This window comes from Salvelinus sp. IW2-2015, linkage group LG27 (assembly GCF_002910315.2).
Source record: "Salvelinus sp. IW2-2015 linkage group LG27, ASM291031v2, whole genome shotgun sequence".
Taxonomy (NCBI): domain Eukaryota; kingdom Metazoa; phylum Chordata; class Actinopteri; order Salmoniformes; family Salmonidae; genus Salvelinus; species Salvelinus sp. IW2-2015.
In genome coordinates this window covers 19,256,079-19,269,059 of record NC_036867.1, presented here as the reverse complement: position 1 = coordinate 19,269,059, position 12,981 = coordinate 19,256,079, and the positions used below count along the sequence as shown (strand labels likewise).

Here is a 12,981-nt window from a genome sequence, read left to right as displayed (position 1 = left end):
GAGGAGGAACGCCGTTACAATAAGCTGATTTTCAACACAGTCAGTGATTTTTGCATACTGTATGTCGTAACGTTGGTGACTGCTCTAACTCCTTCATTGAGTACGTTTACATGCACACTAGTACCTCGATATTAAACTAATTATGGCAGTAGGCAGATTATGCAATGGTCATGTGAACACGTTACTCTGCTTATCTTAGTCGGTGTAAGGTCAAAATCAAAGTAAGCATACGCCTATTAAAACACCTACTTTTTCTGAGCAATCTTTCAAATTATTAGGACATGTAAACTCCTTAATCTGCGTTCCGGATGTGTATTTGATCTGTGAATGTGCTAGCACCAGCCGAGCGGGTCTCCCTCTTTAGGGCGAGTGAAGTGTGTTCGGGAACAACTGATCTTAGATGTAGTTTTCACATACAAACTTCATATGTCCGAACTGAGATCCAAATATGCTTCCCAAAAATAACATGTTCTCTGCGGTAGAATGTTCATTTTGATTGGCGATTTTCTGCATTTGTCAGAGTATATTATCAGGTAGCCAGATTTGAGATGTGTCCATGTAAATAGGATTAATAGGTAAATCGTTCTTCTTGCAAAGCATGTAAACGTTTTAATCAAACTATTATATCAATCTGTCACGTTCCTGACCTTATTTCCTTAGTTTAGTCTTTGTTTAGTTGGTCAGGACGTGAGCTGGGTGGGCATTCTATGTTTTGTGTTTCTATGTTGGGTTTGTTGTTTGGCCTAATATGGCTCTCAATCAGAGGCAGGTGTTTGTCATTGTCTCTGATTGGGAACCATATTAAGGTAGCCTGTTTTCACTGTTTGTTTGTGTGATTGTTCCTGTTCGTGCGTTCATGTGTTTTATGTTCTCAGGTTCAGGACTGTAGCTTCGTTGTTTTCGTCTGTTTATAGTTTTTTTGTTCGTATTGAAAGTAGTATTCCAATAAATATGGATACATACCACGCTGCGCTTTGGTCCTCCTCTCCTTCCAACGACGAGAGCCGTTACACAATCTGACTATCCACAATAATCGCATTATTGTGTGCATGTAACCGTACTCATTGACAGTGAGTTAAACTAGATCTGTAGTTCAACCTTTTTCACCAAGGTTTTCAGTTAGTTATTTTTCATTTTTCTTGTCTGGAATTCAGTTTTTAGCTGCAAATGTGAAGAACACACCCTAACCAATAATAATAAAACCTTATATGAACGTTGCAATGCCCCTCCCCCCACCGTGTTAAAAACAGAATTCCCATCGCAATTAAAACAGCGTTCCCATTATTAGGTCTTCATCTGGTCATTATCTAAAATAAATGTCTCCTGTTGGAATGACATCATTACAATGGCGTTCTCCATTATAATAGAGGTGATTTCAGTGGGACACACACACACACACCTAGATCAGATGAGTAGGGTAACATGTTTGTAAAAATACATCAACATCTCCAATGGTATATCCCTCCACAGAGAATTTGTCAGTGGTAAGCTAGCTGTGACATCAAACCCCTACCGCTCTGTTCCAGTCAGCGATGCATTTATGGAATGATTATCATACTCATAATCATATGGCCCCTTGTGTGTCTTGTATCCAGCCTCCCACTGGCCCTACTGGATGCCTGCTTCATTTGGCCCCACCATCGTGATGTGCATGGAAGAACACTTATTATCTCTTTCTCCCTAGATCCATCTATTGATAGATAGAAGTGTTTCCCCCTCTTTTGTGACAGGAGATCTTAATAATTAAATCGCTGACGTTCCGCCGGGAGACTTCTTCTGCTCATCTGAGCTTGAATTTTAATTCGGGGCCTCAGCATAGTTTCTCGTTCTCATCGTGAGAGAATCTCTCTCGATTTCTCTCTATTTCTCCCTCTTGCTCTCTTCCCTCTCTTTTCTTTTCTTTCTTTCTTTCACTTTATTTAGGCACATTATTTTGTCATGGGCAATGTGTCTCTTCCACTCATTGTCTTGGAGATCTGGGGCGTCGGTGCAGATAGGGGAGAGATGCTGTTGAATTTAACATGAAGGGAATGTGAGCGACTGGTGCACCAGGTGGTTCCTCCGGATTTGTGTGTCTAAATGAGATTCAGTGTTCCAACACTTTCTCAGTCAAGGGTTGAGGATTTGCTGACAACCCCCCCCCCCCCCCCACCCCCCTTGTTTTACAGCATGAAGGGTTAACAAAATCTGTCAAAATGAAAGACGAATATCAACTATGCACACTTATAGTACATCTAGTCTAACCAAGGTGTGCCAAGTCCTCACATCATTAGTAACCTTGCATCACACGGAGACATTTAATTGCCCTCGACTGAAAGCTATACTTGTCAGTTACTTTAGCATATGTGTTGCTCACTGACTTTGCACACGGACTTTGCACACGGACTTTGCACAGCTTTTCTTCAACCATTTACATGACTGGACAAACAAGCACTCACAAAGATTTCTGGCTTCTCCTCTTCTTTGGTTTGGTATTTCCAAAGACCCTCCTCCCCACCCCTCCAAAACAAGTGTTCAGGGGCCACATGTTGACCAGAAGTGGGCCAGTAACAGCAAAACTGCAAAAAGAAAAGACTCTTCCATTATCATCCAACCTGGCCCTGTTGCGTAACCATTGGACGAAGATGAGTTCTCCCGCTCTGAAAAAAATAGGGAGTGTTGTTTTGTAACCCTACTTGTCTGCTGGGTCTAATTAGAAAATGAATGACTTGTCGGATTAATAAAGAAAGTCGAGAGGGCGAAATAGGAACGTTTAATGGAATGCAAATTGATTTCTGTGCCCACATCTCTTCCAAGCTAGGTGAAGATCTGAACCGAAGGCTGCCATCGCTTTTTTGAGAGGGAGCAGGTCTTTCTTCCGCCACCTACCTTTCATTCGGGCCGGCGGACGCAGATTAGTGTTCGGACCTGAGCCAAACCCTCTTACAGAGGTACCACTATGTCTTCTTCTACTGCTAACATGTAGCTGTCATCTATATCTAGCACTAATGAGGGTAGACATCTTGAGAGACACACATTTTCTCCTCATTTGGCATTTCTCAGTAACTGAACTCACATTTTTGTGTGTTCTTTGCCAGACTGTGATGTCATCTCTTTTGTTCAATAAAGCTCTACAGTTTGGAAAATCGCATGTACTATTGGGGTGGCTATGTGTGTGGTTTATAGAAAGCAATTTCTTCACTCTCACAACCACATCAATGATGAGAATAGGACAGCCCTCAACATTGGCAAAACCACGCCGTCATGAAAAAAGAGAGCCTGTCTTAGATCCTGTGTCTTTGAAGTGAAAAGATATTGAGATTTCCTTTTCAACAGCCGAGACTGTATAGAAACTCATCCCAAAGACGAAGAGACAAACGAAACAAGCCCAAACACATCCACGTTGTGAAAACCTGATCCAGCATCGCTAAATGTGTATCGCATTACTACCCCAGTGCCTTGTGGGTTACTAGCAGTACTGCTTGGCACCATTCGCATAGCATGGAGTCTGGAGAGTCCCCGGTCTGCTCCTTTTTCCTCTCATCTCGGAATATAATCTCAGGAAGAACTAACAGCCCTTTCAAGGGTGTTGTCTCAGTGAGCAGCCTTCCCCCGTTCCCTCTTGTGAATGAAACGCTACACTCGTCTTTCCGCTGCCCATCCCCAGGCCTAAAGCAACATACGCAACATGAAAATGAATGCTTATTCCTGCCGCCCCAAAATCCCCTGGATCTGCAAATTGCCTCAGATAAACCCTCGATCTGACGAGGCATGTGATTGATATACCTTGTACGACCGTTATGCATTTTTTTTTTGTAAGACTTGTGTCAAAGAAATGTGTTCTTGGCAAGATTTGTCGATACATTACATTGCATGATAATGCAAATCCCATGCTCCCTTAGTCAATGAACTGTCTCAGTTTAGAAGTGACCTACATATCATGATGCGTGTGTATAATGTGTCGGGTTTGAAGCACCAATTTCATCATGGTTATTTTCAGATGAAGGATGGCTTAGATGTATCCCCCCCAGTTCTTGTTTCAGGGGTTTCGAGAATAATATAAATTGGATGCAGAGAGTCTCTATGCTCCGCTCAGTATGACATCAGTGTAAAAAGCAACAGAGAGAAAAGGAGACAATAGAAAACAAAGCTTTAAGAAAAAAATACAAACTGAAAAGACAAAAAATTCTATGCAAATGCGGAAGATGTTCCGATTCCTGTATGCTGCGGTTACTCGAGATTATTTCTCAATTACATTGGTGCGTATAGGATAACATCCCTCCGGACTATAGATGAATTACTTGAAAATATAGCATGTTTAGTATGGCATGACTTGCAATCAACATTAAAACAAACAAAGATTGTTTGAGGGTGGGATAACATCTCAATTTGAAGAGACTAGAGTGGCTGTATAGGAAATGTAAAGTGTGTTGTGCTAAACCGACCAGACATACAGGTTATGGACTCCAAGTGTGTGTGTGTGTGTGTGTGTGTGTGTGTGTGTGTGTGTGTGTGTGTGTGTGTGTGTGTGGTGTGTGTGTGTGTGTGTGTGTGGTGTGTGTGTGTGTGTGTGTGTGTGTGTGTGTGTGTGTGTGTGTGTGTGTGTGTGTGTGTGTGTGTGTGTGCAAGTCAGAGTGCTGGAGACAGAGGGAAAGAGAGAGAGGGAAAGAGAGAGAGCGAGAAAAGGGTGCATGATTGTCCCAGGCTAATGGGAGCAGTCTTCTCTCTAGCTGACTGGAACCAATTAGAGTGGGTTTCCTGCTTTGGCACTGGGCCTCCTCCCAGCTTTTTTCCCCCTCAGCCCAGCCCAACTCCTCCAAACATCCCTCTAAACATCGCTGATCTCATCACTCTGTCACTCGCTCTGTCGCTCTTGTGACTGTAGATACATAACAAGTCTGAGCCCTTTACCCAATAGACAAAACTGGTTATAATGATTACAACCACATTACAACCAGTGTGTAGGTCAGTTTGTAACGCTTTGTCTGCAGGATACCCTCTTCACTCACTGAAAATAGGTCTTCTCACTCCTGAATTTCTAGAAAGAGTAGCCTGGAGAGTCACACAACATGTAATTAACAAAATCACAGCGTGTGTCCGGTGGAACTGCATTTGTTTGACCTCAAATTTTATTGAAGAATGATAATGCATTTGGTTTCGACATTGTCAGCTGATGTGCTGTAAGTCTGACTAGAGTTTCCTGCGACAACATAGCTCGTTTTGCTTCACTACATAACTCTTTCTGAACATACATTCCCGATTACAGTACTCCAATCTTTGTTCGATTATTTTCTCACATCTGCCCCATCCTCCGTGCTCCTGGACAGGTCTGTTTTTCTCCCTTTGGAAGAAGCCACTGTGAATAACCCACAGCCAGGTGTCTCACTGTAAACAAAATTCTGCAGGGCAATAAAAATGGAGACTGCTACAATAAAAAGCAATTGTTGTGTATGTTTGGATCACTGTTCTCCTCCTGCGCTCGTTGAATTATTGAACACCTGTGCGTTTGGTGGAAATGTCAGATGCTCTTTTTGCTGAGACAGAGGGGGGAGGAGGAGGGAGAGAAAGAGAGAGAAACAAGGGAAGCTATGCGTAAACCATCCGCCGTCAAAAACAGCCTTTTCTAACAGGGCGTCATAGCTGATCATTGATTATTTTCAATGGGCTCGAACCCTGAATAATTTATTTCTCCATTATCAAGTCGGAATTGCCTCAGGAAATGTCCCCTCCTCTCCCTTATAGTTTTGGGCTGCTTGCTATTATCATTGATTCACAGTTCTGGTTTGGAGCTAATTCCATTAGCTCATTAATTTGCATTTCTACGTGAAGTATTGTCCTCTGTTGACATGTCGAGTCAATGATGGAGGGAGAGGGAGAAGAACAATGAGAAAGCTCAGAGCTGCTTTTGGGCTGTGTGTGGTGTGTGTGTGTGTGTGTGTGGTGTGTGTGGTGTGTTGTGTGTGTGTGTGTGTGTGTGTGGTGTGTGTGTGTGTGTGTGTGTGTGTGTGTGTGTGTGTGTGTGTGTGTGTGTGTGTGTGTGTGTGTGTGTGCAGTGCGAAGCAAGCATATGTGTCCCAGTGGCAATCAGTGGTGGCCTAATTTGTCAGGGTTGATATTTGCGAAGCTGCCCATAGTAGCTCTCTGGCTGAGAGTGTGAGGACGCACCAGCCAGACGAAGCCTACATCAGCTAGCTGTGCTGGAATCCATAGGCTAGTGAGGGGGCTGGAAAACTGTGTCCTGTGTTTCTGCTGCCACTTTAAGGGGAAAAAACATTTCCAGCCTATTAATAACCAGCTCAACTAGTTATTTTCTGCGTTTTCTCTCCTCTGCCTCTTCCCCGCATTAAAATGTATTTCTCCTTGTGTTTCCTATAAAGAGGATGTCGCCCGAAAGACCAATTATCTCTTTCCTCAAAATTATATTTTCTAATCCGTCAGTCACCTCCGATGATGTTCCCCGGAGATCACACTCTCTCGGGCTACCGCTATTCTTAGCGTGGCAGCCCGCGAGGGGGGGGGGGGGTTATCTGTGAAACAAGGTTGCCCTTTCAGAGAGTAGAGTACGGGAGCAAGAGACACTGCCGGCGCAGCCCCTGCCACCCTATAGAACACTGTAAATCCGCGAAAGATGGAAGAATGTAATCTATTCTCCTGTCCGCTGGAGAGAAATGAAAGGCAAGAGTGTATCTCCCGTTTATGGGTGTGAAGGGTTTCCTGATTAAACGTAGCTAAGGCCCAGGCTCCATTTCAACCCGGGCCGAGTGTTGCCGCCGCTGCCTCGTCGTAGTTGCGGCGTCTCATTTCCCGTGGATATCTGTAGTGTCAGAGAAAAGAGCTTGCCTATGTTTTCACAGTAATGAGCCGCAATCGTCTGCACCGTTTTAGAAAATGAGCCCCCATGTTGTTATGATAAGTGGGCGACTGGAATTCCGTTACTCCGTGAAACTCCCAGGCATAGTCTGTGACGTCTCTGCTGTAGCCTTGACAAATTAAGAGTTTATTGTCTTGTGTAGTCTCACCGAACTGGTAGTGGAAAGTAGAAACACATTTGTTTGATCAAAAACAGTTGTCACTTTCTGACGCCCAGTGTTTGCATTTCCGTTACATTTTAGTCATTTAGCAGACGCTCTTATCCAGAGCGGCTTACAGTTAGGGCATCATCTTAAGATACTGTAGCTAGGTGGGACAACGTTATATCACAGTTATAGTAAGTACATTTTTCCTCAATACATCAGTGAAGTTAGAGATAGTAGGGGGAAGAGTCAAGTGCGAGTGTTAGTTCACGAAAGGCTTCTCTTTTGAGGGGGGGGGAGCGGGGGGGGGCTGTGCCGAGGAAGGCTTTTGACATGCGCCCTTAGTCACCACTTCTCTGTTTGCATTATTATCTCTGCAGCAGTAGACACCAGATGTGTCGTCCTGACAGTGGGAGTCTGCTGGTATGAAGCCGATTCTAAATAGGCTTTTCTAGGGGATCCCATGGGGTTTTGGACTGTGGAATCCCAAGGCTCTGTCTTTCAGAAGTCTTCTCTCAGACATTTTGTGTTAGCTAGGTGCTCTGGGGCACAATACAAAATCTCAGCTGTTGGTTTCAATGAGCCCTGAAATATGGAAATGACAAAAGGCACATGCTTAGCCTTTTAATACTACTGTTGTTTATCTCTTTTTCCTTCGCTGTACTCTGAAGATCGTAATTTCTGTCCCCTAGAGAGACAGGGACAGTGTGTGTGTGGCGTTTGTGTGCGTGCGTGTGTGTGTGCGCAATCCAGTATCTTGACTACTGTAGGCTAGTCCTAACTACTGTGGTCCCATGTAGTTCCGTTGGTAGAGCATGGAGCTTGTAACGTCAGCGTTGTCGGTTCAATTCCCATGGTGGGCCATTCTGAAAGAATGTATGCACTCAATACTGTAAGTCGCTCTGGGTAAATGTATAATATTTCATCTTCTGATGTCTTTTCATGCAGGAATAGGGGGAATAGGAATAGGGGGACATGTGACAATTGAATATTGTAAAAGCATCGTCTGATCTAATTGGGATTGTCAATGTGGATATCACTGAAGAGGTCAAACATAGCTCTTGCATTTAGGTTTTTTGTGTTCATTATTCTGCATGACAGATTTCCAAAAATATATGTGTTTTTGAATCATGTTCGTGAAGTTTAAATTCCTAAATCGACTACGATTCCCTGTGACTTACACCCTCCTTTGAGCTCTCTGTCCTCCTAACCTTCTTCTCTCTCCGCAGGATGCAGAAGCAAAGCCACTGTTACCGCATCATCTACTGGCACATGGAGAGGACCCTAACCCAGGAGGAGGTGCGCTTTCTCAACGCCGCCATAGAGCACACTGCCGAGCAGGAACTGGGCGTAAAGGGGCAGTACTGAGACACCCTCCGCCACCCCCTCCCGTGGGTCGTGTTCAGTAAGCACGGGGGGGGGGGGTTGTTTATAAAACAGGCACAACCTTGAAAAATGTATTTTCATTTGTTTCTGTGTGCCCTACGGAACATAAGCATGAGGAGGGCTGTTATGGTGACCGTATTACACCCACACCAGAGGTCACGAGTCATAACCGCAATCAAATTCCACATGACCGTTTAGTCACGGTAACTAGGCTTCTCCAAGTTCTGATGCTGCTGATGGTCATTAGTAGCCTACCAAACTTGCTAACTGCCTGGTACTCAGTGCTCTATGTTCCCTCTAATCACTCTGACATCAATGCAAATGTGATCGAAAATCTAATCAAACACTTCATGAGAGCCCATGAGCTCATGTTAGGCAACATTTGTATAGGCTATGCAATTGCATGAGAAAACGTGTTTGATGGCCTCTATTAAAAGGAGGAGGATCCCATCAGCTTTCTATAGGCTACTTTATTTATTTCTGAACTTTCCGAATATTAAGAACATTGCTTCTCTTTACAACAGGATTATAGCCTACACCAGGTACGCATGAAAATTACATGAAAATGAACCACGGGAAAAGCATACTCCATTTGCTATTTATGTCACGCCCTGGCCTTAGTTATCTTTGTTTTCTTTATTATTTTAGTTAGGTCAGGGTGTGACATGGGGAATGTATGTGTTTGTCACGATCGTCTATGGGAGAGAGAGAGGACCAAGGCGCAGCGCGTGAAAAATACATCTTCTTTAATGAAGGAAAAAAACAACCACTTACAAAATGAACAAAACAAACGATCGTGAAGCTAAACTGAACTAAGTGCACACATGCAACATAGAACATACATAGACAACTACCCACAAAAGCCTACTGCCTATGGCTGCCTTAAATATGGCTCCCAATCAGAGACAATGAATGACAGCTGTCTCTGATTGAGAACCAATCCAGGCAGCCATAGACATAACTAGACAACTATACTCTACTCTGCCCCATACACATACAACACCCCATAGACTAGACAAAACACACAAAAACAACCCACCCCAACTCACGCCCTGACCAACTAAATAAATAAAAGAAAAAGGAACAATAGGTCAGGAACGTGACAGTGTTTTGTATTGTCTAGGGGTTTTGTATGTTTATGGGGTAGTGTCTAGTCTAGGTGTATGTATGTCTATGGTTGCCTAGATTGGTTCTCAATTAGAGATAGCTGTCTATCGTTGTCTCTGATTGGTAACCATATTTAGGCAGCCATATTCATTAGGTAGTTCGTGGGTGATTGTCTATATGTAAGTTGCCTGTGTCTGCACTTATTGTAATTATAGCTTCACGTTCGTTTGTTGTTTTTTGTATAGTTTGTTTAAGTGTTCTTCGTTTTCGTTATAATAAATAGAAGATGTATTGTTATCACGCTGCGCCTTGGTCCTCCTCTCTTCCACCATCTAACGATCGTGACAATTTAAGTGCATAGATGACATGTACTTTTTCCACTACCCATGTTTCGAGACAGGTGCATGATAGTGGTCCATTCTAAATCAAAACAAATTTCACACATATATTAATTAGTACAGTGCCTTCAGAAATTGATCAGACCCCTCGACTTTTTCCACATTTTGTTACGTTACAGCCTTATTCTAAAATGGATAAAATAATTGTTTTTCATTGGGTTCTTGGTCATCTCCCTGACCAAAGCCCTTCTCCCCTGATTGCTCAGTTTGGCCGGGTGGCCAGCTCTAGGAAGAGTCTTGGTGGTTATAAACTTTTTCCATTTAAGAATGATGGAGGCCACTGTTTTCTTGCGGACCTTTAATGCTGCAGACATTTTTTGTTACCCTTCCCTAGAGCTGTGCGTTGACACAATCCTGTCTCGGAGCTCTACAGACAATTCCTTCAACCTCATGGCTTGGTTTTTGCTCTGAAATGCAGTGTCAACTGTGAGACCTTATATAGAGAGGTGTGTGCCTTTCCAAATCATGTACAATCAATTTGATTTGATCACAGGTAGACTCCAATCAAGTTGTAGAAACATCTCAAGGATGATCAATGGAAACAGGATGCACCTGAGCTCAATTTCGAGTCTCATAGCAAAGGGTCTGAATACTTATGTAAATAAGGTGTTTCTGTTTTAATTTTTTTAACATTTGCAAATGTCATTATGTGGTAATTGATTGCATTTTAATTGATTGCATTTTGGAACATTCACGCTTATATCCTACTGCCGTGTGCACATTGCTGCACTTATAATGTGAATTAATAGCCTAATAGTGTATCGACATTTTAAGCTTAACGTTCTGATCTGTTGCATCAGCCTCATTGCTTTTAAATAATTTTTTAATGCTAGTGATTGTAATCATTTGGGATCCATCGCATCCCACAACTGTCCCAGACTATGTTTGGAATATTTGTTTCTCGCACAGAAGGACAAGTTGACCAATAAAATAGGTCAACTTTTGTACTATGGGGGATATTAGATCGACATAGGCTAGTACTTTTGCTGTTCGTTTGCCTTCTCATCTTGTTGGCTGACAAAAGTAAATGTGGACAGTTCTTCCAACATCTTCAATATACCCTGTCCGAATTCAATAAGGACATGCGCCGTTGCTTCCCAAATGTGTCTGTCTTCACTTGTAGCCTGTGATAAGGACCCGAGATGCTGTGAGAAGGACCCAGTCACATGACTGGAATTGGCTAATAAGAATTGAGATATCTGAGAGAGCCATGAGTTTGAGAGGTGCTTCGGAGCATGCAGCCAGGAGAAGGGAATTCTAATTATTATATTCAGCCCAAGGGCACAATGGCCACTGTCCGCAAAAGGCATGGATTTTTTTAGAGGGCATTATGACCACACAAAGGGGATGCCACTGATGAAGTGTGTGCAGCCTTTGCAACAAAAAAAAACAATTTGGGGCTCATGTCTTTTTTCAGATCATCTTTAGAGTCGCATCATGCAGCCTTAGAATGTATTAAAAATCTAAATATATACCCCAACATTTGAATCACAACTAAAGTTGCATAAATAACTCTAAATTAAGCAAATAGGAGGACCTGTTTCTTTTTTTTCTTTATCTTCCTTATTACCCTCCAACCCTACCACCCCTCCCACAATTGGAGCAAACTAGTGAACAACAACACTTAGGCCTGCATTTCCAGCTTATACATATTATATATATTTTATTTTATTTAGTTTGTTTTTACTCCTGTCCTTCCTCAACCTCTTCCATCTATTTCTTATGTCCATTCAGTTTGATTTCTATTTGCCATATGTGCTCTTTCAAAAAGGTTTTCAACCTATATTCGTTTTACGGGCACAGTATGTTTTGCATTAGTTATCTTGTTGTTATTAGTCCCAACCTTCAGCTCCATTCAAAACCTGCCATCTGTCTCTTAACACCATCCATATTGGATTTCTATTTGTCATATGTTTTTCAACTGTGCTGTGATGTTTCACAAAAGTTCTGAACCTTTCTATTCTCATTGTTTATACAAATTGAAAAAAAAATGCTAAAATTATTATAATATTATTGATCGATTGACTATGACTTTTCAGATCACCCAGTAGTGCTATTTGCAGGGTTAGCTCCAGGTAAATATTGCAATTCTTCAGCCATTCGTGGACCTGTGACCAAAAACAAGCTACATATGGACAGTACCAAAACAAATGAGGACCTGTTTTTTTGTTAACAGCTCAACACAGAATAGCCACATGTGCACTCCGTCAAATCGTTTGGAGAAAATCTCCTTTCTATTTTATTCAGCTATGTTCAATTGTGTTCGTCATACTATAAAAAATTATGTAAAATCCTTCCACGGAATTCTAAGCAAATATTGTCTGCTAAATGAACTAGTGTAGCCCACAGTCATATGGCATTGCCAGATCAGGGCCTAACATAAGCACAACTCAGAATATGCTATTCGGTTCTTCTGAAATTGACTACATTTTCTTAATATCATGTTTCCTTAAACCTGTCTAAAATAAATATTGGATTTAGTGTGATGGTGTAGGCTATATTAAATGGATATATTAGACTTTTTAAAATGTAGATGTTCCAAAGGTCTGCGTCAGTGGCTTGTAGGTTATGCGTGGAAACCAGGAGATGCTGAATGAATTTATGTTCATTTACGATCAATTATCGTGAGACTGGCAGTTATTTGCTTGACAATCACCGTCTGACAAAATTTCATGACCGCCACAGCCCTAAGCATGAGCTCCATGTTTCAAGTGTGAGACTGGAACTGGTTGTAGTACCTACTAGACCTCCTTGAAAGTGTAAGGACAGGTGTCCTTTCATGTGATTGTTAGATAGTGGTCCTGTGTGGCAGAGTTGGTAAGAGCTTAACACTAGTGGGTTCAATTCCTGCATGGATCACATACAAAAATATGTGCTCTCACTGTACTGTAAGTTGCTTTGAACAAAACGTATGCTATAAGTGGCATACAAGGGTTGGAACCGGTTCAGGGAGGAGCACCTGAAAAACGGAAAATAATGGCCTTTTTTGAGGAACAGAATCAGAACCGGGAACGAAAGTGATCTATACTTTTCTTGAACAGAACCGTTATTTTAAAAGCATAGATCCATTGACCAGATTGGACTCATTCAAAAAATCT

At 42.2% G+C, this 12,981-nt stretch overlaps 1 protein-coding gene across 1 annotated transcript in view; it reads left to right on the top strand.

Moving 5' to 3' along the window:
- Positions 1-12,981, top strand: part of fars2 (phenylalanyl-tRNA synthetase 2, mitochondrial) — a 148,012-nt gene that overhangs the window by 116,566 nt on the left and 18,465 nt on the right. The window contains 1 exon segment of the mRNA XM_070435523.1: positions 8,222-8,397. Within this exon segment, the coding sequence (XP_070291624.1) occupies positions 8,222-8,360 (139 nt within the window). The 3' untranslated portion in view covers positions 8,361-8,397.